Here is a 27,607-nt window from a genome sequence, read left to right as displayed (position 1 = left end):
ACGACCACACATTTGCGATAAAGAAAAAATTTGAAATTGTTTCTAATGGTTCAATGGGCCAACACAATTTATTATACAATTATGCGATACGACTGGCATGACGCTCAGCAGCACGTTGTAGAGGATCTGATTTTTTCAAGTGCCTTTCAATTCACCATTTTGTTGAAAAGCGTAATTATTAAATGACTACAAAAAGTTGGTCACAATTTTAGGATAGAATTTCGTGAATCAAAGAGTATCAAAGAATAGGGAGTCTGCACAAAAAAAATCATCAACAACCGGAAATGTTACGCGTGATCATTTAAAATTGTGCCACGTTCACTAACTGGTTTCCGGGTTTTGGAATGATGCTCAACTCCCAATCTCCATGTTTGAATGAAAAAGACTTAGTATTCTATACTTGTGAAAATAAACCTTTGGACGAAAGGTCGTTTAAACACTAACGCCATCACACTAGCACATCCGAAGCTAGACGTATGCCCGCCATTTCGAAATCTCTTTGTGCATTATGCTGCATTTCTCTTTAAGGAAAAATAATCTGGCAAAAAACAATTATTCTTCACTACAGAGAAAATTGATTACAGCCAGTTTTACACGTTCACGGCACAAAACCTACACTGATAATAATTCACACGTTATTATCAAGTTACTTAGATCTGTGCTACAAGATAAACCACACAAAATTCATATGCGAAACATATTTGATATTCAATCATCAGATTGAACGACCATTTTAATAGCAAAACTCGTTAATTTACAGTGCATATGCATATGCAAATCAATAAACTCACCACTTAACACTTTAATGTTGCGCTTAAAGACCTCTTTATTAAGTTCAATGTAACAAACATGAAATATTTGTCTTTATTGTTTATTTTCGACACAGTTGGTTCAATTCTGATATGAAAGTTGGAACATTTACAACTTCCGGCATATTAGATGATGATCCAACGGAATCGTCATGCTATAAATTATAATAATGCGTTCGATGTAAAGGTCTGGACATATTACATATATTTGCCCATTTTTCGACTGGTTCGAGCAAGCTCACCATTGCTCGGCCAGCAACTTGAAAATTTCCGTAATATCTTTCGTCTGTAAAAATGCATAAGCCTTATTAAACGAATTTGAAAAAAATCGAGACTTACCAGTAATTACAAATATGTTCAGAAAGACTACATCTCAGCATAGCTTTCCATTCCTTCCGTCCGCCATTTTTGCCATGCCATTTCACGCATAGCGAAGTCATAGGTAAACACTTGAAAGTGAAATGTAAAGTTTATGAATCCAAAAGAAAAGCACAGCGGCATTTTCAATGCCAAACCAAACTACAAAGTCATAGAAGATTCAAAATCCAATTCTTAAGCAATTATTTGGTGGCCCTGAAAAGGGCCTTTGATTTGTTGTCGATGAGATTTAATGAAAGCTGATAGCCTTAAGCACGTTCTCCACGGATACGACGAGCCAGCTGAATGTCTTTTGGCATGATGGTCACTCGCTTGGCATGGATAGCGCACAGATTAGTGTCTTCGAACAAGCCAACCAGATACGCTTCACTGGCTTCCTGAAGGGCCATAACAGCAGAACTCTGGAAACGCAAGTCGGTCTTGAAATCTTGAGCGATTTCACGAACCAGACGCTGGAATGGGAGTTTGCGGATCAACAGCTCAGTTGACTTCTGGTACCGACGGATCTCACGTAGAGCGACTGTTCCCGGACGATAACGATGTGGCTTCTTCACTCCACCAGTAGCCGGAGCACTTTTACGAGCAGCCTTCGTTGCCAGCTGCTTGCGAGGAGCCTTTCCTCCAGTTGATTTACGAGCAGTCTGCTTGGTACGAGCCATTATTGCCTGTTGGTTGAGGTCTTCTAGGTAACTGAACGCGATGAAGATAAAATACAGAATGAAACACTCAGGCAGCCATTACTCCTCTTTATACCCGGTTAGTCCGCACGAAGCAGCCAATCAGCAAAGAGGAATGGAAAAACATACCCTCTCGTCGACTATATAAAGGACACATGTAACGGCGAAAGGCATAAGTTTCACTTCAACGGTCTTGACTGAAAGTAGCATCAATAAGCAGAGAAAATGACTGGACGCGGCAAAGGAGGAAAGGGACTCGGAAAAGGAGGCGCCAAGCGTCATCGCAAGGTTCTTCGTGATAACATCCAGGGAATCACCAAGCCCGCCATTCGCCGTCTGGCTCGTCGTGGTGGTGTAAAACGCATCTCCGGTCTGATCTACGAGGAGACACGAGGAGTGCTGAAGGTGTTCCTGGAAAATGTCATCCGAGATGCCGTTACCTACACTGAACACGCCAAGCGCAAGACCGTCACCGCAATGGATGTCGTTTATGCACTGAAGCGACAGGGACGTACTTTGTACGGATTTGGAGGTTAAATAGCTAGAACTCACATGGAACAACATAAAAAGGCCCTTTTCAGGGCCACCAAAATCATTTCGAAGAATTAGTTGGCATTTTCTATTTCATAAGCCGTTTCTTCCTAGGAAGGAAGCAAATGGATTTAAACCTGAATTTATGCATTTAGCTAGTTTTGATAAAGTGTGATTTTTGTGCTTGGAATTCTCCTCATCGATAACCAAAGAGGCCGTTAGGTAGAACCTACGGTCCGGTTAAAGGTTTTTAAAACGGTTATTAATTAACAAAAGGGAAAGTGAACAATGAGTGTCTCTTATAATTGGACGTCTTTTTGAGAAAAGCCTCGAGAATCATTCTGATCTGACATATCTGTCCTTCTTTGACTTTTCGAAAGCGATGGAAACAGCTTCCTTTAGTGTGGAAATTAGGCAATTCATGAGACGTTTCTGATCAGCTGTTTATTTCTTGTTTACTTCTTTTGACGTTACTCCGAGGGGTGCGACGTCCGACAATATCGTTGATTCGGTCCAACATCAAACGACGTCGGACGAGTTTTTCTGTTCGCAGGAGTAGACATGTTGACAGAATATGGGCGTAGCCTACGTTACAAACTATTTTTGTCCACTAGTAAGGGAGCTACTACCAACCGTTGGCTCTGTTTGAAAATACTAACAATTCATTGACTCAAATGAAAATGGGACATATTATACGCATGTTTTTTTCCCGATGACGGAAGAATTTTTTAGATTTTGAGTATCGTTGAATGTTATGTATTTGCATATTAACTAGAATATAACGACGAAAGTGAAACATTTTTTCTAACTTGTACAACAACAAATTTACAAAAACAATCTAGAGTATAAACATTGAGATATTGTCATTTTCGCCAAATGGGTTCAACGAAACATTTTACGCAATATACTTAACGAACAAAGCACGGAATAGAAAATTTTTCGCTTTAAAGTGTGATATTAATTTGCTCATTCCCTTTGCGAAGGAATATTGAAAAGGAGGTTTAGTGCGAAGTATGAATATATAAATTAGGAAGGATAATGTTTGTTGAAGCAATCGTTATTCGATGGAAAATATCTATCAAATTCTTTGGAGAGGTATTTGGTAGTCCTGAAAAGGACTCTTTTTTGAGATTATGTTAAGCCAATAAAAGCATTATTCGGTATCAACTGAATTTACTTCTTGGCGGCGGCCTTTTTTGGAGCAGCTTTCTTGGTTGGTGCGGCCTTCTTTGGCTTCGGGGTCTTCGGCTTGTTGGCTGCTGCCTTCGATGGCTTGGTGGCTTTCTGTTTAGGAGCAGCTGCCTTCTTGGCGGCCTTTGCAGGGGCGGCCTTGGCTTTCTTCGCCACAGATTTCTTAGCGGCAGCAGCTTTCGGCTTCTTAGCCTTCTTCTCGCCAGCTGGTTTCTTGGCAGCCGCTTTTTTCTCTCCAGCAGCCTTCTTGGGCTTCTTGGCGGCAGCAGCCTTTTTCGGTTTTTTCTCACCAGCCGGTTTCTTAGCGTCGGCCTTAACCTTGAACGATCCGGAAGCGCCAGTTCCCTTAGTCTGGGAAAGCTTTCCCTTTTCGACGCCCGATTTCAGAGCCTTCTTGATAAATGGAGCCAGCTTGGCGACGTCACACTTATAGTTGGCGGCGATGTATTTCTTGATGGCCTGCAGCGATGAACCGTTGCGTTCCTTCAGGGTCTTGATGGCAGCTAGAACCATATCGTTCACTGGCGGATGGGTCGATGGCTTTTTCGGTTTCGCAGTGCCGCTCTTGGCAGCCTTGGCCTTCTTTGGGGCCTTGGCCGGAGAGGCAGCAGCAGGTGCCGCAGCAACAACTTCGGTAGCGGTTTCAGTCATTTTAGCTCACTTTATTTCTCTTAGAAAGTATACGAACTGTGGGGGAAAATATACGAATGAAACGAATACTGTTGGCTTGTTGGTGCTTGGATCCGTCGACCGTGTTAGGGAATATTTTGGCATGGCGGTTGAAAATTTCTCTTCGGCTAGTGTAGATAATTTTTCTGGACTATTCTTTTAAATTAGTATTATTCGAATCATTGATAGTTCACATTCTTCAAGAATTTAATCTACATTTGATATAATATTTAAGCTTTCTAAATAATTACACAAGTGCATCCACATAGAAATGTATGTGAGGGAAATTACAATTCATTATGCACTATTCACAACATAATGAAACTGATTTGTGGAAAATAGTCAAATAGATCTATTTAAACAATTAATATACATATAAAATTCTGTTTAGTAGTAAGGGAAATGTTTTTTCTTTCAAATAACATCGTGTATGTGCATAAACTTTGATTTTCTAAACGATTTTTTTCAATTCAAAGACATACCAAAATATCTGCTTTGGCGTCCAGGTTTCGTATGAGTCCCTGCATGATTGGATTGTTAGATATTATTTAAAACTAGTTCATATCAAATCTACAAATTATTTAGTTTACTAAATGCACAGGGGACATACTAAATAAAATTTATGTATCAATTGGGAGTCTTTGGAATGTAATAATTTTGTATGCGAAGTACGAAATATTTGGTGGCCGCATCTTGGCCAGCTTTAAACGGAGGATCAATAAATCTAAAGCCAAGGGGTGATAAAATCACTACTTACACCTTTAAAATATATTACAAAGAAAACAAATTTCATGCTGAAAAAGTATAAATTATCCAGACCCAAGGAAATTGATATAAAACACAGAAACCCGGAAATCGCCCTTAAAAGTCTGAGTCTCCGGGTCAAACGCGTAGGTGTGGCAACTCTAGGCGATACTAAAACATATTTTGTGCTATTTAAATTACGACTTTTTTTAATGATATTTTCCACCATATCAAATTTGCAGTGGAAGTCAGGCATTCTTGAACTTTTTGTTGAAATTTCAATTTGCCATCGACCCGTTCACCTAATAATTGTAGGGTTTTAAGACACATTCCAGCGTTAGGGAACGACGTTTGCACGCATCATGCAATTGTTAACAGCTCGCCGTTTAAAACTTCTAATATCAAAAAACTTAATTGAATAGTTTAAAAATGCTAATACAACATTAATGTTCGCTAGGGGACAACAGTACAAAATATTGATTTGCCTACCTACACATGCATTAATCAAAGAATCTGCTCTATCTCAAACTTTAGAGCTCTCATTTGTTCTAGGAATTTGATCATCGATATGTACAGAACAATACTGTATACAAAGATTTTCGAGTTCTCATGATTTTGTTTCAAGATTAGTGTAAACGTTGAGTCAGGAGACAGTTGAAGTTCAAACAAATATATTGCTTCTAAACGAATAAAAAACTCAAAATAAAACTTTTAAATGCCAGCACGGTAAAAAAAACATAATTTTCAGTGTGACAGTACAGTAATTTTACAATAATTTACAGTAAAGTGAAATATATACTACAACACAGAAACAATATATTTTAACGTTTCTACAGTAAATTTCAATGTAAAATCGACTTTTACAGTGAAAAAGGTGGAAGTTTATGTATTTTAACACTAAAAAAATCGATGTTTTTCCATATATTTTTTCTCAGGAACAATGAAATTGAATGTGAATTTACTGTATCTTTTTTCGATTGACAGTAAAACATACTGTTTGCTGAGGTTTGATTGTAAATCTACTGCGAAACTATGCGTCGAACTATGTCGTTGAAACAGTAATAACCATAATATCTATTGTTTGATGATTGTTTTCAGGCTATTGTAAATTTCTATCCTGGCAAACCAGTTGTAGGTATTTCTAGTTTCACCATCATGTGTATTTGACAAATGGTATTTTGAAATCAACTTTTAATATGAATTGGTAAAGGGACATACCATATACCACAGTGGCAGTGGGTTCGACATAGAAGAATTTGTTAATTAGGGCGGTTCAACAATATTTTTGAGTCTAAGGTTTAAGCATTGAATCGTTATAGTTTGAAATATAAAACCATATTTCTTACTTTTTAACGATTCATTTAGCTGGAGATTACTAAGTAGGAAAAATATGAGATTTTAAAGCCATAATAATCTAGTATCAGCAAGGATGTGAAATATACACATCGAAAAATTAGAAGTGGCAGAGTCATTAGAAACAGGCCTAAAATCTTACGGACTAATTTTTTGCCTTCTGCTGTCAGGAGTCGAGCTTAGGTAGTGTTACTACGAATCGTTCAATTCTATCGAAATGTCTCACGACAAAAACATACTTGTTCCCCTTGACCATGGGTACCTTCTTGGGCAGTTGCATTATTACTAGAACAATATAGGAAACGATTTCTATTGTTTTTCTTTATCACAAATATGTGGTCGTCCTGAAAAGGACGGTTTTGTACAAGGGTTGGTTCAGCGTTTGATTTAAGCCTTCTTTTCGGTCTTCTTGGGCAGTAGTACAGCCTGGATGTTTGGCAGAACACCACCCTGAGCAATGGTCACTCCAGAGAGCAGCTTGTTCAACTCCTCATCGTTGCGAATGGCCAGCTGCAGATGACGCGGGATGATTCTGGTCTTCTTGTTGTCACGGGCAGCGTTTCCTGCCAATTCCAACACTTCAGCCGCGAGGTATTCCATCACAGCCGCCAGATAGACGGGTGCTCCGGCTCCAACACGTTCGGCGTAGTTTCCTTTCCTCAACAGACGGTGGATACGGCCCACAGGGAACTGAAGACCAGCACGATTCGAGCGGGACTTTGCCTTTCCCTTAACTTTGCCTCCTTTACCGCGTCCAGACATTTTCTTTGTTAGATTTGTGTTTCACGTAGCAACTGCGTACTGCAATAGAGTGATACTGATGCCACTTGCCCGGAAAGACACTCGTTATATACCCGCTGCAATGTTCATCAACTACCGAAGGGTGGAGCTACGAAGGAAATGTAACGAGAAAACATAAAAAAGGACGGATTTTCATTCCACTACGAACGAGTATAAAAGAGACACGGCAGACTGTGCGTCTATATCATTTCGTTTGTAGCATCGTAAAAGCATCGTACGTCAGTTGAAATGGCACCGAAAACCAGTGGAAAGGCCGCCAAAAAATCCGGCAAGGCACAGAAGAGCATTGTGAAGGGAGACAAAAAGAAGCGTAAGCAACGCCGAAAGGAAAGCTACGCCATCTACATCTACAAGGTTTTGAAACAAGTCCACCCTGACACCGGAGTCTCTTCAAAAGCCATGAGCATCATGAACAGCTTTGTTAACGACATTTTCGAACGCATTGCTAACGAGGCTTCTCGTCTGGCACATTACAACAAACGCTCGACGATCACTTCCCGCGAGGTTCAAACCGCCGTCCGTTTGCTGCTGCCGGGAGAGTTGGCTAAACACGCCGTCTCGGAAGGCACCAAAGCCGTCACCAAATACACCAGCTCCAAGTAAATTCTTCTGACCATTGCATTAAAAACCCGGCCCTTTTCAGGGCCATCAGAACATTAACGAAGAATTGAATTAAATTTTCTACGTCATGAAGTTCCATAAAAAAATTAGGTCTTTAAGATTATTAAGCATTTTTATTTATTAGGTCAATTTTCACTATTATGGAGGACCATGGATGATTTATCCATTCCTATGAATCAATATAAATAATAAGGGACGTGAAAGTTGTGAAATACTCGTGCTTGCATGAAACAGAAATGCAAACCGGAATCCCTAATTTTAACCATACCCTTTGAGTCAGTACTTTGAGCAAAGATGGCGGACGCTGTTCTAACAATAGCTTCATATCGATGGGATACCAATGGGAATTCGATAACTTCCTATCTGATGTATTGTTGGGAGTGTGATTAAAATAAATTAAATTGATCTTCATCGGAGTACATTGTAAATGTTGAAATTTTCCGTGCTTTTCTTTTATTCTATGCGCGGCTCTGCAGGTAATTTTGTTTCGGGCAAAGGGTCATGTAAATACCAATCCTTCCACGGATAGGTTAAAGAGGATTATCAGCGCCATAGCTTTGTGCTATCTTGGATTTGTCTACCAGCCTAATTTGCCGACATAAAATTCGGAAGCGTCAGAAATTTTCATGTTGGAAATTAGCAGCAGACATAAAATTCGGAAGCGTCAGAAATTTTCATGTTGGAAATTACCAGCAGCTTACAAGCGGTTACATTCTGCTGGTAGCACGCTTGTTGCCAGTATGCTGTCAGCAGATAAGGACCATAACCAATACAGATAGGATGCCAATAAAAATGAGGTGCGAATGAGATCAACTCCCTACCTACAATATTGGCTAGAGTATTCACACAAACAAATTAAAACTTTTACTTCAAATGTTGGAGAATAGTTAATGAAGGTACATTTTCAAAAAAATGGTCTATGCTAATACCAATATTCCCCCAGGTAGGATAGCCGGATGCATTAGCGTCAACTTCCCTACCTGTTCATGTGGTAATATAGAACCCATGGTGTCGAAATTGTTCCTTTCGGGCATGACGCTTTGGAGCACACACTTTCGTAATTCTGACTGATTTCTAAATTTTAGAATGATGCCCAACCTCAAATCATAGAGCTTCGAGTTGTTCGCATGAAAAAACATTAAATTCTTGAACAATTAGCCCCGTTTAAACACTTACGCCACTTACCAGCACATCCCAAAAAAATTCTTTAATTACTGTCGGCCATTTTGTAATCTCTGTGATCAACCGTCAATCCATTTAAACTCTATAGCGTATCTGCCAGCGAATTCACATTTGAATGGATAATTTTCAGATTGTTCGATATGGAAGACCGATTTCTGTTTTCAAGTAGGATAGATTTAATACTAAATCAAACTAAATCATGGAAAATTCAAATTCGAACTCTTAGACAATGAACTTGGTGGCCCTGAAAAGGGCCTTTGGTATTATTGATAATGAGATCCAATGAAAGCTGATAACCTTAAGCACGTTCGCCACGGATACGACGAGCCAGTTGAATGTCTTTTGGCATGATGGTGACTCGCTTGGCATGGATCGCGCACAGATTAGTGTCTTCGAACAAGCCAACCAGATACGCTTCACTGGCTTCCTGCAGGGCCATAACAGCAGAACTCTGGAAACGCAAGTCGGTCTTGAAATCTTGAGCGATTTCACGAACAAGACGCTGGAATGGGAGCTTGCGGATCAAAAGTTCAGTCGACTTCTGGTAACGACGGATCTCACGAAGAGCGACTGTTCCCGGACGATAACGATGAGGCTTCTTCACTCCACCAGTAGCCGGAGCACTTTTACGAGCAGCCTTTGTCGCCAGCTGCTTGCGAGGAGCCTTTCCTCCAGTTGATTTACGAGCAGTCTGCTTGGTACGAGCCATTGCTTTTTGTTGGTTGAGGTCTTCTAGGTAACTGAACGCGACGAAGACATAACACAGAATGAAATACACAGGCAGCCATTACCTCTCTTTATACCCGGTTGGTCCGCATGAAACAGCCAATCAGCAAAGAGGAATGGAAAAACATACCCTCTCGTCGACTATATAAAGGACACATGTACCGGCGAAAGGCATAAGTTTCACTTCAACGGTCTTGATTGAAAGTAGCATCAATAGGCAGAAAAAATGACTGGACGCGGTAAAGGAGGAAAGGGACTCGGAAAAGGAGGCGCAAAGCGTCATCGCAAGGTTCTTCGCGATAACATCCAGGGAATCACCAAGCCCGCCATTCGCCGTCTGGCTCGTCGTGGTGGTGTAAAACGTATCTCCGGTCTGATCTACGAGGAGACACGAGGAGTGCTGAAGGTGTTCTTGGAAAATGTCATCCGAGATGCCGTCACCTACACTGAACACGCCAAGCGCAAGACCGTCACCGCAATGGATGTCGTCTATGCCCTGAAGCGTCAGGGACGCACTTTGTACGGTTTTGGAGGTTAAATAGCGAGAACTCATTTCGATCAATATGCAAAAGGCCCTTTTCAGGGCCACCAAAATCTTATCGAAGAATTAGTTGGCATTTTCTATTTCAGGAACTTTTTTTCCCTGGGAGGTAAATTTATTTATTCTCCTAAGTGGAGTAAAATTTGGGTAAAAACTAATTTTCCACTGTTAAGGGGAAAATTGTTTAAAATCTCACTTACGCGTTAATGGCACCAAACCTATAACTAAATTGGTTATGGAATTTGCGTTTCGACTTTGTCTCATCAGAATACGACACTAACTTAGTAACAGCACATAACGCGCAAATGTGGTTTAACACAATTTTCTCCTTAATGAAGAAAAACAGAAATATAGCATAGTATCTTTATTATCTTGCATTAACTTACTAAGTACGCATCTTGCATTAACTTACTAAGTACGACCAATTATTACAATTTCACTAGTTCTCAGCTTAAAAATGAACTTCTTTTTCTTGTGGGGCATCATGCTTCACTAGGGGTTTGCTTAGGAAAATAATTAGTGTCGCCATTTCTGGAGCTAGCGTCAATCAGAAGCGCCTTCTTATCAGTAGCCAAACAGATCGACTGGTTCGTATTCTAGACACTAAATTCAAAAATCACACTTAACTTATTCGTACGTCAGAACGGCTGATCTACATAACTTTTTGAACACACGGTAGTGCAGGAGTTCTGATTGTAGAAGACAACATCTAAACTTGTGTTTACTAGCTATCAAGCCAGTATTGCATGGCAATATGTTGGTTTATCAAGCGAGCAATTAAACTCAAATTTGTGCTTGCAGGGGCGTATTTTGTTATGTTTCGATGTAACCGGTTCAAGGCGTTACCTTTGAAGACGTAGGTTCCATTAGAATACGTAAAATTCATATTTTAACATTGTTGCAAAATATCTAGTAAGTTTTGAATATTACAATCAAAATCCAACCTTTACCTACTAATCGACTATGGACGTGACTTACGTCACAAACTACTTCTGTCAACTAGCAATGAATGGGATATATACGTCAACTTGGGTCTTTGTTCTGGTGACGGAAGGAACTATTTAGATTACGAGTTTCATGCATAAGATTACATAATCAATGTGAAGAATAAAGTGTTAAGCATTGAGTTATTGTCATTTTTGCTAAATGGGGGAAGTGAAACATTTTAACAAATACATTTAACAAACAAAGTACGGAATAGAAAAATCTTTAAAGCTTTGCAAAGAAATATTCAAAATGAGGTTAACAGCGATAATATGAAAATGTAAATTAGGAAGGATAATGTTTGTTGAAGCATTCGTTATTCGATGGAAAAATATCTATCAAATTCTTTGGAGAGGTATTTGGTAGTCCTGAAAAGGACTCTTTTTTGAGATTATGTTGAGCCAATAAAAGCAATATTCGGTATCAATTGAATTTACTTCTTGGCGGCGGCTTTCTTTGGGGCAGCTTTCTTGGCTGGTGCGGCCTTCTTTGGCTTCGGGGTCTTCGGCTTGTTTGTTACGGCTTTCGTTGGTTTGGTGGCTTTCTGTTTGGGAGCAGCTTCCTTCTTGGCGGCCTTTGCAGGGGCTGCCTTGGCTTTCTTCGCCACAGATTTCTTAGCGGCAGCAGCTTTCGGCTTCTTAGCCTTCTTCTCGCCAGCTGGTTTCTTGGCAGCCGCTTTTTTCTCTCCAGCAGCCTTCTTGGGCTTCTTGGCGGCAGCAGCCTTCTTCGGTTTTTTCTCACCAGCCGGTTTCTTAGCGTCGGCCTTAACCTTGAACGATCCGGAAGCGCCAGTTCCCTTAGTCTGGGAAAGCTTTCCCTTTTCGACGCCCGATTTCAGAGCCTTCTTGATAAATGGAGCCAGCTTGGCGACGTCACACTTATAGTTGGCGGCGATGTATTTCTTGATGGCCTGCAGCGATGAACCGTTGCGTTCCTTCAGGGTCTTGATGGCAGCTAGAACCATATCGTTCACTGGCGGATGGGTCGATGGCTTTTTCGGTTTCGCAGTGCCGCTCTTGGCAGCCTTGGCCTTCTTTGGGGCCTTGGCCGGAGAGGCAGCAACAGGCGCCGCAGCAACAACTTCGGTAGCGGTTTCAGCCATTTTTACTCACTTTATTTCTCTTAGAAAGTAAACGAACTGTTGGGAAATATATGAATGAAGCAAGAACTGTTAGCTTGTTGGTGCTCGGATCCGTCGACCGTGTTAGGGAATATTTTGGCATGGCGGTTGAAAATTTCTCTTCGGCTAGTGTAGATAATTTTTCTAGACCATTCTTTTAAATTAGTATTATTTGAATAATGAATAGTTCAAATTATCAAAGAATTCATTTTCTTTTTGATGTAATGTTTGTACTTTCGAAATATTTACACAAGAGCATTCACATCGAAATATATGTGAGGGAAATTCCAATTTATTACGCGCTATTCACGACTTTTTAAATCTGATTTGCAGTAAATAGTCAAATAATAACATTCAAACAGTTAATATACCTTTTAAATACCATTTATTAGAGAGACAAATGTTTTCTCTTCCAATTGGTACCGAATTGTATATATGTTTTGAATAACAAACCGAGATTCTTCAACCAAATTTCCTTTCTTTTATGTGGCAAAATACTTGCTTCGGAACAAAGGTTTTATTTGAGCATTTTCATGATTTTAGATTATTATTTAAAACTTTGGTTAATTGCAAATCCACAAAATAATTATTCTGCTAAATTGACAGTGGACATACTAAATAAAACTTTAGTGTCAATATGGAGCCTTTGGAATGTAAATCTTGGGTGATTCGCTAGTTGTTTTGGACAGCATATATGAAGCAGTATGAGATACCATGTTCTGGTAAATGAAAAAAGTCCTGTCTGTTCCGCAAAGGGAGGTAGCTAGCGCAGCTTAACTCAGTGATTTGAATTTTTCCAAATTCCGGGAAGGTTCCTCAACAAAATGCCTACCTCACAGCTATCAGGCCCGATTCAGTGATGTTTATACTTGGATGTCTAGTTCCGGAATGACAATTACAATTCGCCCGCTCCAAACGTGCTCTGGGTTATTACTTTTTTCTCTGCCATTGTGTAATTAAAGCTTGAAAGATTCATGCGTTTTATTTTAAAAGTAGTAGTAAATTTATGCATAGGTAAGCATTCTATTTGGATCTATAAAGTTTTATTTCCAAAGGCATCCAAACTGCCTTATTTCATTTTTCTTCTTTTCTTTTTCTTCGAAAATCAAATTTGACGAACCAAACAATAAATTGAAACTAAGCGGAAGAATCATCAAGAACTAGTTCACCCTCAGTTAAGCTCAGCTGGAAATAAACCGGAATTCCGGCTGGTTCCAGCTCGTATTCCGGCTCCAGTGACACCACCGATTCTAATTATAATCGTTAAGGGTTCACTAGCGTTTGTAGTCACTCTGGCAGCCAGAAGTATAGCAGACGGCTTGCAGCCATGCCTTTCTCAAAACCGATGGGCGACATTCTGGTGTATGTCTGGCCACAGAGAACAGACATCCATGATCGAACAAAAATATTTAAAAAACGTGTCTAAACATTTGAATTAATATACGATAAACACTAGCGCTGCCGCACCAACCTATCCCAACTATCCGTCTGAACCTGTTTGAAATCCTGATTGGATTCAGTATGGAATCTTGCTCAAAGAAAACAATCGATTCCGACTCTATCGGTTGATACATTTGAGCTGGGATTCATGCTGGAAGTCCGAATCGGTTCCGGACTAGTTTGACTGGGTAGAGGAATAACCGCTGTCAATTCTGTCGAACTCAGCCACAAAAAACATGACAGTGGCGCACCTGGTTTGGATATCCCAACTACCTTCGAAACCGTTAGAGATTTTACACAAGTTGAAGGCTGAAGATGGACGTCTGTTCTCTGTGGTCTGGCAGTTATTTTTCGTCCGCTGGCAGCCAGAGGGTAGCCTGCGTTGAGCGAGTTTTAATAGGCACCCATTCGACCGTTTAACCGCTTCTGTCAAAAACGGTTGTTGCATTCTCGCACAAATCGCGCAAAATGCTGTCAGAAACTCTACCAGAATCAATTTCGCTTTGCTCAACTTTTGCTAACTTTCTGCTTGCCACGGTGACCGAATTCGCGACTGCTAGATATACACCTCAATCGATACAACCGTTTTTTTACCAGGATTTCTCCGATTGGTTTCGAGGGAGGTAGTGCTGGCAGTCGCCCGGTCAATCCATTCCAAATTTGGGATTTCAAAACGAAAAATCATTTATTTGTGCAAATTTCTATTCTTGTTTACTGTATCTCAAGTCTAGAATCGAATGCGTTCCGTTAAACATGCACAGTTCCAAATAATCATGTTATAAATTTAACAGGGGTTGGTTTTCCGTTGCTTATGAAATAAGGTTTTGATGCCCTTTAGTGATGTTCCCTCAGGTTCATAATAGTGGTAATATTCATTATATTCACTCGATTGTCATTGTCGCGGACATCCGACCAGGTAATTTCTATTTCCGTCGGATATCTTGAAAGTATATGCGTCAGTATATTGTACTAGTGGGTGCAAAAGCTTTGCGTTAAGGGTGTCCAATTAACTGAACTTTATTGGATGGACCATTTTTGATCAATGCTAAATCCGGAAATATTTTGTCCCGGGAGAACCACAGCCTTGACATCCAATCCACGGCAAAGCCAATGCAATATTCGCAACAGTTCAGATCTGTCATAGCCCAACAAGACTCGCTAGACAACCCGAGTCTGATCCAGGGGATAACGTAGTGATTGCGATGCTAATTGTGTAATTGTGTTCCTGAACAAAACCCTAACCAAACGTGATATCCCACAAGAAAAAGTTCATTTTTAAACTGATGAGAACTAGTGAAATCGAAACATTTGGTTTGGCTTAGCACATGAATGGAAGATGAATTATGTTATATTTTTCCCTAGTGAAGGAAAATTTGGGTTAAAACAAATTTTTCTCCGATAAGCAGAAAATTGTTTAAAACCACATTTGCGCGTTAAGTCCTGTCACTAAGATAGCGTCGAATTCTGATGAGGCGAAGTCGAAATGCAAATTTTAATGTTTGTTTCCAAATGTGTATTTACTTAGGAGAAATATAGCATAGTGCAAAAATCCAACTTTATCAAAGCTAGCTAAATGCACAAAACTGGGTTTAACTAAATTTGCCTCCCAGGGAGAAAGAAAAAAAATTTGAAATAGAAAAGGCAAACTAATTCTTCGATAAGATTTTGGTGGCCCTGAAAAGGGCCTTTTGCATATTGATCGAAATGAGTTCTCGCTATTTAACCTCCAAAACCGTACAAAGTGCGTCCCTGTCGCTTCAGTGCATAGACGACATCCATTGCGGTGACGGTCTTGCGCTTGGCGTGTTCAGTGTAGGTGACGGCATCTCGGATGACATTTTCCAAGAACACCTTCAGCACTCCTCGTGTCTCCTCGTAGATCAGACCGGAGATACGTTTTACACCACCACGACGAGCCAGGCGGCGAATGGCGGGCTTGGTGATTCCCTGGATGTTATCACGAAGAACCTTGCGATGACGCTTGGCGCCTCCTTTTCCGAGTCCCTTTCCTCCTTTACCGCGTCCAGTCATTTTTTCTGCCTATTGATGCTACTTTCAATCAAGACCGTTGAAGTGAAACTTATGCCTTTCGCCGATTTTTTTTTTTTTAACGATTTAATATATGTTTATTTCAATATTTTGTTTTAGTATATACATGTAATTGGTAGTTTAAGTGATATAGATTGTTTTCTCTTCATCTTTGTTATATCAATTTTGTGTTTGTTTGATGGTAATTATTGATTGTTCAGGCACTACCGAATTGACGGAATTTGTTTGTTTGATTGTTTTTCCTAACCTAAATCCTAACCTACTATTTACAAAATTTACAACTTAACTCTAAAAAAGTCTGCGTATTAGCTCGAAATTTGAATTTTGGCATTTTTCTCTGAAATTTGCATATGTTTTATCTAATCTTGCGATGACGGTATCAATACCCGCAAGTGTGTGAACTAAATTGGTTCTGGTATCGAACGGTAAATTTAAAATCATTTTTAATGTTCTGTTTTGGAACACTTGTAGTTTCTTCTTGTGTGAAATCGCGCTGGTCTGCCACACAACACTGGCGTAGTCAATCACGGGAATGAAGATCTGCTTGTAAACAGCCAACTTATTGCGGTCGGAGAGTTTAGAGCGCCTGTTGATGAGAGGGTAGAGGCACTTAACCATAAGAGAACACTTGGTGACTGTTTTTTCGATGTGCTGACGAAACAGTAGCTTGGAGTCCATCAGCAGACCAAGGTAAATTGCTTCTGTAGTCCAATCGATTTGTGTTCCTCCAAGTGACACTCTGCAGTTGGTCGGAGGATCCAGTCTCGCTGTTTGCCGATGCTTAAACAGGATCGTTTGTGTTTTTGGGAGGTTCAATTTTATCTTCCATTTGTTGGTATAGTCGACGAAGATGTCGAGGCATCGTTGCAGCTTACTTCGAAGCTCGGTCACTTTCCTCCCTTTCACAAGGAGAGCAGTGTCGTCCGCAAACAACGACAGCCATGAGCCGTCGGGCATGCGAGGAATATCCGAAGTAAACAGGTTGTATAGCATCGGACCGAGGAGACTTCCCTGGGGGACACCAGCTGGTATGCTATAAACGTTGGAGACTGCTCCCTGAAGTGCGACTTTAAATGTTCTATCGCGGAGATAGCTTCTAACGATTTGTGTGAGATAGATTGGAACGTTGGACACGCAAAGCTTGTAGATGAGCCCATCGTGCCACACGTTGTCGAACGCTTTCTCTACATCCAGTAGAGCCATTGCAGTCGACTTGGAGACAGCTTTGTTCTGCCTTATAATATTTATCACTCTCGTTAGTTGGTGCGTCGTTGAGTGGCCTCTCCTGAAGCCAAACTGTTCAGTCAGGAGGATGTTATTTGTTTCCACAAACACTAGTAGACGGTCCAGAAGCAACTTCTCGAAGATTTTACTCAGCGATGACAATAAACTGATAGGTCTGTAGCTGGTGGGTGCGGTGGGATCTTTACCGGGTTTGAGAATGGGGATTATTTTGGCGATTTTCCACGCGGAAGGGAAATATCGTAACTCCAAACATTTGTTAAAGATGTTAGCCAGTGATGTTAGGGCTCGGTGACTGAGATTTTTCAGTATCAGATTGAACACTTCATCAAACCCGGGGGCCTTCATGTTCTTGGTCTTTCTTATTGCCATGCGAACTTCGTCAACTGTCACCAGCTGATCCTGAGGGACAACGCAGAATGTCTCATCTAGCAAGCGCATTTTATCCTCTACTGCCGTTTCGAGTGGACTTCGCATACCATTGCCAATGTTGTGCGAGCGTGCAAAGTGGTCACCGATGATATTTGCTTTTTCGAGGGGAGAAACATGCAGATTGTTGGCCGATTTCAATGGTGGGATTTGTTTGGGTCGGGATTTTAGCACCTTGGCAACTTTCCAGAATGGCCTGGAATGATCCTTAAGGCCCTGCACTACCTTACCGAAGTTCTCATTTTTCAGCCGATCCATTCTACTCTTAATAACTTCGTTGAGGTCCGAGACGAGCTGTTTTTTAACCAGGTCACCAGTTCTTTGGAACTGCCGTCTAAAAATGTTACGAAGGCGAATGTGGTATTTTGTGTCACGGTCAATGGAAATGGTGTTTGCTTTCACCGGAACTTTTCTGATGCATGCCCTATCTGCACCATCCAACGCTTGCTGAAACCTTTCCAGACAGCTGTCGACGTCGTTTGTATCAGTAAGAGGAGGATTTTCTTCCAGTAGCGAGTCAACAGTTCTCTGGAAGACCACCCAATTAACCCTGTGGAAATCTTTCCTAAGATGGATCGGGGACGCAACAACTTCACCACCGAATTCGCAAGTTACCGGAAAGTGATCGGAGCTGAGTTCAGAGAGGGTTTGCGGCTTAGAGATTTCGGTGTTGGACAAGAAAATATCCAGAGTAGAGGGCACACCAGCCGGAGAGAGGAATGTGGGCTCGTCAGGAAAATGAACACTATAATAGCCAAGTTGGGCATCTTCAAAGAGTAGGGAACCATTCTGATTTTTCCTGCTATTCCTCCACAGGTTATGTCGAGCGTTAAGGTCACCACCGATTATGTATTTAGCGTTCGATCTCGTAAGTTTGGACAAGTCATTTTTGAATTGTCTAGCCAAACCATTGGTAGTATAGCATTGATGTGGACAATAGACAGCGAAGATTTTAATTATCCCTTCTGAAGTTTCGATTTCAACTCCTAAACATTCGATGACGGTTGTGACAGGTTGCGGCAGCATTAGAAATTTGATGCCCTTTTTCACTATGATCGCTACGCCTCCTCCGCGAGAGTGTGTTCGATCCATACGCACCGTGGTGTAGTTTGGTATGGAGAACGGGATATCAGGGGAAAGATATGTTTCGGTTACGATACTTACATCGATGGCGTTTGTGTTGATGAAGTCTACAAGCTCGATCTTTTTCACTCGGATAGAGTGAGCATTCCAGTTCATCAGACGGAGGGGTTTAACAGCCATAACGAATGACCATCAGCCCCAGAACGTAGATCTGGTCTTGGCGAGTGCGGCACTGTCGTAACTGGCCACACATTTCAGTAAAGATGCCCGTCAGCTGCTCAGCTGAAAACAATGTCGCGGATTGCTGGTCCGGAGAACCATCTTGGCCACCATTGGTTGGAAGTGCCCACGGGTTAGTGGTGGGTGCCCACGGTCGAGATAAAGACGTATCCTGACGAACGGTAGAAGTGCTGAGTTGAGTGGTAGGGACCACCGGATGACTATCAGGAGGACTTATTGGAGGAGTCGCAGTCCCTGATCTGCTGGGAGCCAGCATGGGGAAATTTGTGGTTGTAAACGCAGGCACTTCCTGTCGCTTCCTTCCGGCTTGGTTCTGTGTAGAGGCTTGTTTCCGAATATTTTTGTATTCCTCTCTCTTCCAGCAGGAACGATTTGAACCTCGATGCTTCCCACCACAGTTTGCACAACGGTATTCGATGGCACCTTCCACCAAACAGTCGGCAGTGCTATGCGGCTGAGCACAATAGTCGCAACGGGGCTTTACATTGCAGTTCCGGGTACCATGGCCGAAATTTAAGCATCGTTGACATTGTGTTACGTCGCGATTTGTGCCACGATATGGCTCCCAGCGAATAACTATTGATCCGATTGAACGCACCGCCTGAAGTGCATTTAGCGTTACGGTACCTTTTGGAAAATGCACTAGAAACAGGCAGTCCCGAAAGGTTTTAACTTTTTCGCGGCGTGACATCTGGAAAACTTCTATTGGCTCCAGCTTGTAGTGAACGCGCAGTTCCTCCTTGATATCTTCAGTTGCCATCACAGGCAGCCCGCGTATCACCGCCTTGAACGGCTTTTCACCGGCAAAGTCGTGGGTGAAAAACTGCGTTTTACTGCTTTTCAGATATGCCGTAGCTTTTCCGAAATTTTCTTTTGTTTGCACCATCACTTTTATGCCGATTCGGCAGATTTTGTATTCAGCCGAAACACCTAGCGCTTTCATGGTTTTCATCAGCTTTTCGAGCGGGACCGACTTAACCATGATGGGTGGAATTTTAATTTTCACTGGCGGCTGTAAATCTTCTTCAAGCAAATCCTGCATGGATCCGCCGAAATCACCAACGTCACTGATATTGGTTGTAGTTTTCGCTGCGCTCGCAATGCTCGCTGGGGGAGCCGAATACACTGACATTCGGTCTCTTTCTGACCGCAATCTCTTGCCGTCCGGTTCCTTTGGACTTTTCAGCGCTTTTGCGCTCTTGCTTTGTTTGGGGCTGGCCTTCGAGCCGCCCGACCGGCGTTTCCGTTTCGACATACGACCGAATTGTCGAACGGACACCGCAACCGAACCAACTAGCTACCGAACGAAAAACTAAACACGCGGCGACAAAAAAAAAAAAAAATACACGTCTGAACACGTTAAGACACGACGAACCGATGTATGCCTTTCGCCGGTACATGTGTCCTTTATATAGTCGACGAGAGGGTATGTTTTTCCATTCCTCTTTGCTGATTGGCTGTTCCATGCGGAGCAACCGGGTATAAAGAGGAGTAATGGCTGCCTGAGTGCTTCATTCTGTGTTCTATCTTCATCGCGTTCAGTTACCTAGAAGACCTCAACCAACAAAAATTAAAGGGTTGTGTACAGGTCACGACCACGGTGACATTAAAAATGTAGCTTTTTTCAAGAGCGTGCAAATGAATTTTATCTATCACACATATCGACTCACGTTCTTGTTCACTCGCCTGTTTTCATATGTTACAATTTGCTATATACCCTCCCCATCAAAACATAATTTATTGAAGGTCTTTTAACGGTAATCTATTAATTAATCAAGTATCTCACTGGCATTATTTGGCTGATCCATCTAGTAAAAATAGGCTGGTCTGTCCAGAAAATATATTCAAAAGAAAAGTTCCATATTGAGAGCTGTGATGAGGAAGCCCACGCCCGCCAACGGAAATATACAGATTCTCCATGAAATATGAAATTTCATTTTCCATTTAAATTTTCAATAGTGTGCTAATGAACTTAAGTAAACAATCTTAAGGTTAAGTATTTCTTGATCGATTAGTGGTTGAACAAATGAAATTATTTGATAAATTACATTGTTATACAACGTTCGCACTACCAGTTAAAACGGGTTTTTATGCTATCTTGGTGACATTTTCCTTGTTGCTAATTATTAAGCGTGTTATAACTCTGTAGTGTATTATTAAACCAATTCTGCAGCGTTTTATGTTATATAGGTGTTTTATGTGGTAATAGGACTGACATAATTATATCTTCAGTACAGCGGTTTGTTTAATAATTTAAAAGATTTATTTTAAAATTTATATTAGTATACCCAACCGTTCTATTTGTTGTATACTTTAAAACGCAATTAGAACTGTGTTTTAAATACATAGGGTAGGACAGATATTCTGACTGGATAAACTGGGAAAACAATTTTAAGTCCAGTAACGCTTACGACATGGCTTGAATTTGAATCGAAAAAGAACACCCGCTTAAACTGCTGCTAGGACGGTAAGTTCTGTTTTAAAATTTTCCGTTGTGTGCAGTACGAAACAAAAGTGTTTGAAATTAGAAAACAAAAAGTTTTGCTGGGAATGTGATTGTTTCCTATGCAATTACACTCAGATTTTTCACGCAAGGGATACAGGCCGTGTAAATGAAAACCACGTAAATAAAAAAAAAACGCGTTGATGAAAACCGCGTAAATTTCAAAATCCGCGTAAAAAAACCTGAGTGTAAAATACTACGCTGCTGAACAGTGCAATAACTACAGAAGCACGTTGTCAGATGCCTTACTCATAAAAAACATATAACCGAAATATGAAACATGAAAACCAAGAGGCTCTTTACCCTACGCAGCTACAAAGCGCCGTAAACATGGATTAACAAGTTACAACGCACACGCATGCATAAAAATAAATATATTTTTTTCAAACGCAACACTCTTAAGCAGCACACACCGTATTGAATTAAATCCAAACCACCCCACCCACCCACTTTGCAAATCATTCTGCGACACCGTGCTGGTACCCGAAAAATCCGCACACGGCCACCGCTGCCAAAAATGCATAGCGTCTACCGCTTAGTGTAGTGCCCAGACGCTGCAGCCATGATCTTACCCGTTCGACATAAGAACAAAAACTGATTCAAACGGGTACGCGTCACCTCTATTTATAAACTAACCGTATATGGTTTAGTCACTTAGGTGCGAGTGTGTGCGAATGCCAACGTTACCGAAAATCGATAGCGCTTATTGCATCGCCCGGAGACGATGTTGCTCCTATGGGATAAGAGCAACAACTGATTTAAACGGACATGCGTTGCTTCTATTTATGACTTTTCGTGTTTCATTGAGCAACTAAGCTGCCCTCTTTTGACGGCTGTGTCTGAGAAATCTGCCTCACGAATGGTAATTTTCCCGTTTTTCGTGAACTTTTTAATTTTACCAATTTCCAAACGTCTACTTTTATTGTGGAGATATTAAATTATTACCAATATTTAAGTTAGGTGTTTCTGAATCGGTTGGTGTATGAATGATTAAAATCCATCTAGTAATATCGGAGTTATAAGCGTGCAAACCTTACATAGTTTCGTTACATGGGAGATAGTTTAGATTTTAGAATGACACCTAGCCCCAGATAGTGGAGTAAGACATTTTTAATGTCAAAAGCAATGGCTCGTACCAAGCAGACTGCTCGTAAATCAACTGGAGGAAAGGCTCCTCGCAAGCAGCTGGCAACGAAGGCTGCTCGTAAAAGTGCTCCGGCTACTGGTGGAGTGAAGAAGCCTCATCGTTATCGTCCGGGAACAGTCGCTCTTCGTGAGATCCGTCGTTACCAGAAGTCGACTGAACTTTTGATCCGCAAGCTCCCATTCCAGCGTCTGGTTCGTGAAATCGCTCAAGATTTCAAGACCGACTTGCGTTTCCAGAGTTCTGCTGTTATGGCCCTGCAGGAAGCCAGTGAAGCGTATCTGGTTGGCTTGTTCGAAGACACTAATCTGTGCGCGATCCATGCCAAGCGAGTCACCATCATGCCAAAAGACATTCAACTGGCTCGTCGTATCCGTGGCGAACGTGCTTAAGGTTATCAGCTTTCATTGAGTCTCATCGACAAAAAAATCAAAGGCCCTTTTCAGGGCCACCATATTAATTGCTTAAGAATTGAATTTTGAATATTCTGTGATTTTGTAGTTTGATTTGGAATTAAAAATGCCGCTGTACTTATTTTTTTAATTTCATAAACTTTACATTTCACTTTCAAACTTACGCTTTCGCTTTGCGTCCAACGGCATGGAAAAAATGGCGGATGAAATGAATGGAAAACTACCCTGCGATATAGTATTTCTGAAACTATTTATAATTACCGCTAAGTCTGCATTCCTTGATTTTTTTTCAAAAGTTCGTCACAATTTTTCTTACAGACGAAAGATGATTCGGAAATTTTCAAGTTGCTAACCGAGGAATGGTGAGCTTGTTACAACTAATTGAGAAATAAGTATGTAATATGTTCGTTGGACCATCATCGAATGTGCGGGAAGCGTCACTCCCAACGTTCATATTAGAATTGATCCAGCTGCGTAGAAAATAAATAATAAGAACAAATAAAATAATATAAATTGCAATAACGCAACATTGAATTGCTTTAGAAATATTATTGATTGTCAAGTGGTGAGTTCATTGATTTTCATATGCAAAACACTTTAAATTCACGTGTTTTGCTATTGGGTTGGTTGTTCAACGTGATGGCTGAATCTTCAGTGTTTCGCATATGGATTTCGAGTGGTTTATCTTATAGCACAGATCGAAGTTCGAAACACTTGTTAATAACGAGCTAATTATGATCAGCGTAGGTTTTGTGCCGTTAACGTGCAAAAGTGGTTTTAATCAATTTTCTCCGTAGTGGAGAATGATTGGTTTTTACCAGATTTTTTCTCCTTAAAGAGAAATATAGCATAGTGTACAAAGAGATTTCGAAATCGCGAGTATACGTCTAGTTTCGGATATGTTAGTGTGATGGCGTTAGTGTTTAAACGACCATTCGTTCAATGTTTTATTTCCACAAGCATAGAATACTTATTTATTCAAACATGGAGATTGAGGGTTGAGTGTCATTCTAAAATCTGGAATCCAGACAGTGAGTTTGGTATAATTTTAAGTGATCACATGTAACCTTCACGGCTGCTGAATAATAGGCTACTCTGATGCACGAAATTTTGCTGTCAAATCGTGATCAAATTTTTGTAGTCATTTAATAGTTACGCTTTTCAACAAAATGGTGAATTGAAACACTTTAAAAAATTACATTATGGTCCTCAACATCGCTGAGCGTCATGGCAATTGTATAGCATAATTCTATAATTATTCATACATTATTTTGACCCATTGATATGAAACAATTTCAATTTTTTCTTTATAACAAATGTGTGGTCGCCCTAAAAAGGACGTTTTGTACAAGGGTTGGTTCAGCTTTCGATTTAGGCCTTCTTTTCGGTCTTCTTGGGCAGTAGTACGGCTTGGATGTTTGGCAGAACACCGCCCTGAGCAATGGTGACTCCTGAGAGTAGTTTGTTCAACTCCTCATCGTTACGAATGGCCAGCTGCAGATGACGCGGGATGATTCTGGTCTTTTTGTTGTCACGAGCAGCATTTCCTGCCAGTTCCAACACTTCTGCAGCGAGATATTCCATCACAGCTGCCAAATAGACGGGTGCTCCAGCACCGACACGTTCGGCGTAATTTCCCTTTCTCAGCAGACGGTGGATTCGACCAACGGGAAATTGAAGACCGGCGCGATTTGAGCGGGACTTTGCCTTTCCCTTAACTTTGCCTCCTTTGCCGCGTCCAGACATGATGTGTTGTGTTTTGGAATAGAGTAGTATCTTTCAACTGAGGCCAGGTACCTGGATAGACCCTCATTATATACCCGTTTCACTGTGCATTATTCAACACAAGGACAGGGCTGATGGAGTAATATTCGACAAACATAAAAAAGGGGACGGACATCCGATGCTTTCGATGCGAGTATAAAAGGGCTAGCATACATGGCTTCAGCATTAGTTTCTTTCAAGCACCAGAAAGCATAACACTACTGTCGAAATGGCACCGAAAGCAAGTGGAAAAGCAGTCAAAAAAGCCGGCAAGGCAACGAAGGCCATTGTGAAGGGAGACAAGAAAAAACGTAAGCAGCGGCGGAAGGAGAGCTATGCTATCTACATCTACAAGGTGTTGAAGCAAGTTCACCCAGACACCGGAGTTTCCTCGAAGGCCATGAGCATCATGAACAGCTTCGTTAACGACATCTTCGAACGCATTGCATCCGAAGCTTCTCGTCTTGCTCATTACAACAAGCGCTCTACGATTACTTCCCGCGAGATACAGACTGCTGTTCGTCTTCTGCTGCCGGGAGAGTTGGCCAAACACGCTGTCTCGGAAGGCACCAAGGCTGTCACTAAGTATACTAGCTCCAAGTAAATTCATATAATCCCCACATCAAAACTATCGGCCCTTTTCAGGGCCAGCAACTCTGCTAAAGAATCAAACTAGATTTTCCTCTACGCTGCTTTTACATCATAAACGATAAAATGAATAAACTTGCGACAAACTATTCAAAATGTAGTACATTTGCCGCGATAGCTAAAGTATTGACTATTTCGGGAAGAGACAATTCGGAGTACCGATTTTTCGCCAACTGGTATTATAATGTTGATTCCGGTTTTAGATCAGAGTCGCTCTAGGTTCATTTTTATATGGATTTTGTACATATTAGAGTGACTCGAATCTTAACCTGAAATCAACATAAGACTGGTGGTAGCCAACTGTCCTCGCCAATGCTATTCCAATCAGTGGAACAAATTTTCATTTTCAAATGCCAACTTTCAGTTCAATCAAACCCAACCATCAAATTCAAAGCCTCTTAATCACTCACTTTCAAGTTGGTGGGATTTTCATAATTAAACCACACGTCTTCATTTCAAATTGATGTATTTTCATGGACGAACCGGAATCGCTAGTTTTCTTTGAGCAAGATTCCATACTGAATCCATTCAGGATTTCGAACCGGTTCCGGAATGGATTTGACGGATAGTTGGGATAGGTTGGTGTGGCGGTGCTAGTGTTTATCGTATATTAATTCAAATGTTTGCACACGTTTCTTAAATATTTTTGTTCGATCATGGATGTCTGTTCTCTGTGGACCTTCACGTCCTTCTGTACAGAACAAAGGTCCAAACAACTGCAGGTGGACACGATCTGCACAGATCTTAAGGCTGCGTATGACATTGTTAACCATGAGATACTGTTAACGAAGCTTAATAAACTTGGATGCGCTGTCCGATTCTGTCGTTGGCTTCGATCATACCTTGTTCACCATGAAGTCGTTGTTCAAATTAGTGACAATGTATCTGAGTCCTATCATTCTGGATTTCTTCAAAATAGTACGCTTGGTCCGCTACTGTTTCCACTATTCGCCAATGACGATATTTTCGTTCTAATGCGTGGAGGGAAACTGTTCTTCGCTGACGATTAGAACATATTTCTAGTTATAAGGAAAGAAGTCGATTACCGTGAGCTACAGTATCTCATTGATCCCTTCTACAGTTAGTGTGAAAGAAATATGATGGGTATTAGTGTTACTAAATGCGTTGTCATCAGCATTCATCGAACGAGGAACATGTTTACTTTCAACTACAACATTGCTGCAACTCAGTTGCTACGTGTTGACCATGTAAAAGATTTGGGCACAGAGAACAGACATCCATGATCGAACAAAAATATTTAAAAAACGTGTGTAAACATTTGACTTAATATACGATAAACACTAGCGCCGCCACACCAACCTATCCTAACTATCCGTCAAAACCATTCCGGAACCTGTTCGAAATCCTGAATGGATTCAGCACAGAGAACAGACATCCATGATCGAACAAAAATATTTAAGAAACGTGTGTAAACATTTGAATTAATATACGATAAACATTAGCGCCGCAACACCAACCTATCCCAACTATCCGTCAAATCCATTCCTGAACCTGTCCTGAATTAATTCAGTATGGAATCTTGCTCAAAGAAAACAACCGATTCCGACTCTATCGGTTGATGCATTTGAGCTGGAATTCATGCTGGAAGTCCGAACCGGTTCCGGACTAGTTTGACTGGGTAGAGGAATAACCGCTATCAATTCAGTCGAACTCAGCCACAAAAAAAAACATGACAGTAGTGCACCTGGTTTGGATATCTCAACTACCTTCGAAACCGTTAGAGATTGTTCTCTGTGCTATCGGGTTAGCTGAACTAGGGCGAACCCGGTTTCGCTCGCGTTTTCTGGCAAGTTCTGACAGGAACCAAGCAAAACCCTGGCACAACTCAGAAATAAAACGTGCAAAGATCCTACCTGGTTGAATTTTAGCACGAATCAAGCAAAACATCTGATAAAGTTGTGGCAGGAAGCGCACAGAAATCCTGGCGATACATTCCTGGCTGGATTCTGGCTAAAAGCAAGCAGCATCGGTTAGTTTAACCGTTTCTGTCAGAAACGGTTGTTGCATTTGGGCGAATTCTCTGGCAGAATTTTCGCACAAATCGCGCAAAATACTGGAAGAAACACTGCCAGAAACAATTTCGCTCTGCTCAACCTCTGCTACCTTTTTGCTAAAACACGGTGGCTGGGTATCTCAGAACAGTTTCGAAATTATTTGTTACCAGTTTAGATTAATTATTTGTATTATTTGTTTTGTATTTGTATTATTATGTATTATTTGTTTTGTTCACTAAGACTCAGTGTCAGTTGAACTTAAATTGTTAAATACAATAATACCCGGTCAAACCATTCGGAATCCTAAATG

General features: G+C 41.0%; 9 protein-coding genes across 9 annotated transcripts; 4 read left to right on the top strand and 5 right to left on the bottom strand.

Annotated features, from left to right (window-relative positions):
* Positions 1 to 2,057: 2,057 nt before the first annotated feature.
* Positions 2,058 to 2,402, top strand: LOC131680018 (histone H4). Its single transcript, XM_058960755.1, has one exon. It carries the CDS (start codon positions 2,090 to 2,092, stop codon positions 2,399 to 2,401), a length of 312 nt encoding a protein of 103 aa, XP_058816738.1. The 5' UTR covers positions 2,058 to 2,089; the 3' UTR covers position 2,402.
* Positions 2,403 to 3,321: 919 nt separating this feature from the next.
* On the bottom strand, positions 3,322 to 4,272 carry LOC131679926 (histone H1B-like). Its single transcript, XM_058960674.1, has one exon. The coding sequence runs from the start codon at positions 4,235 to 4,237 to the stop codon at positions 3,569 to 3,571; it is 669 nt and encodes a 222-aa protein (XP_058816657.1). The 5' UTR covers positions 4,238 to 4,272; the 3' UTR covers positions 3,322 to 3,568.
* A 2,438-nt stretch (positions 4,273 to 6,710) lies between these two features.
* Positions 6,711 to 7,158, bottom strand: LOC131679971 (histone H2A). The gene has a single exon (XM_058960716.1). It carries the CDS (start codon positions 7,112 to 7,114, stop codon positions 6,740 to 6,742), a length of 375 nt encoding a protein of 124 aa, XP_058816699.1. The 5' UTR covers positions 7,115 to 7,158; the 3' UTR covers positions 6,711 to 6,739.
* A 201-nt stretch (positions 7,159 to 7,359) lies between these two features.
* On the top strand, positions 7,360 to 7,761 carry LOC131679996 (histone H2B). The gene has a single exon (XM_058960735.1). It carries the CDS (start codon positions 7,382 to 7,384, stop codon positions 7,754 to 7,756), a length of 375 nt encoding a protein of 124 aa, XP_058816718.1. The 5' UTR covers positions 7,360 to 7,381; the 3' UTR covers positions 7,757 to 7,761.
* Positions 7,762 to 9,884: 2,123 nt separating this feature from the next.
* Positions 9,885 to 10,235, top strand: LOC131680034 (histone H4). The gene has a single exon (XM_058960768.1). The coding sequence runs from the start codon at positions 9,909 to 9,911 to the stop codon at positions 10,218 to 10,220; it is 312 nt and encodes a 103-aa protein (XP_058816751.1). The 5' UTR covers positions 9,885 to 9,908; the 3' UTR covers positions 10,221 to 10,235.
* Positions 10,236 to 11,502: 1,267 nt separating this feature from the next.
* Positions 11,503 to 12,339, bottom strand: LOC131679934 (histone H1B-like). Its single transcript, XM_058960682.1, has one exon. The coding sequence runs from the start codon at positions 12,307 to 12,309 to the stop codon at positions 11,641 to 11,643; it is 669 nt and encodes a 222-aa protein (XP_058816665.1). The 5' UTR covers positions 12,310 to 12,339; the 3' UTR covers positions 11,503 to 11,640.
* Positions 12,340 to 15,478: 3,139 nt separating this feature from the next.
* Positions 15,479 to 15,821, bottom strand: LOC131680041 (histone H4). Its single transcript, XM_058960775.1, has one exon. The coding sequence runs from the start codon at positions 15,796 to 15,798 to the stop codon at positions 15,487 to 15,489; it is 312 nt and encodes a 103-aa protein (XP_058816758.1). The 5' UTR covers positions 15,799 to 15,821; the 3' UTR covers positions 15,479 to 15,486.
* Positions 15,822 to 24,149: 8,328 nt separating this feature from the next.
* On the bottom strand, positions 24,150 to 24,616 carry LOC131679989 (histone H2A). Its single transcript, XM_058960730.1, has one exon. The coding sequence runs from the start codon at positions 24,614 to 24,616 to the stop codon at positions 24,242 to 24,244; it is 375 nt and encodes a 124-aa protein (XP_058816713.1). The 3' UTR covers positions 24,150 to 24,241.
* A 223-nt stretch (positions 24,617 to 24,839) lies between these two features.
* On the top strand, positions 24,840 to 25,262 carry LOC131680010 (histone H2B-like). Its single transcript, XM_058960747.1, has one exon. The coding sequence runs from the start codon at positions 24,864 to 24,866 to the stop codon at positions 25,236 to 25,238; it is 375 nt and encodes a 124-aa protein (XP_058816730.1). The 5' UTR covers positions 24,840 to 24,863; the 3' UTR covers positions 25,239 to 25,262.
* The last annotated feature ends 2,345 nt before the right edge of the window (positions 25,263 to 27,607 follow it).

Source organism: Topomyia yanbarensis, chromosome 1 (genome assembly GCF_030247195.1).
Source record: "Topomyia yanbarensis strain Yona2022 chromosome 1, ASM3024719v1, whole genome shotgun sequence".
NCBI lineage: Eukaryota > Metazoa > Arthropoda > Insecta > Diptera > Culicidae > Topomyia > Topomyia yanbarensis.
This window is presented reverse-complemented; position numbering and strand designations above follow the sequence as displayed.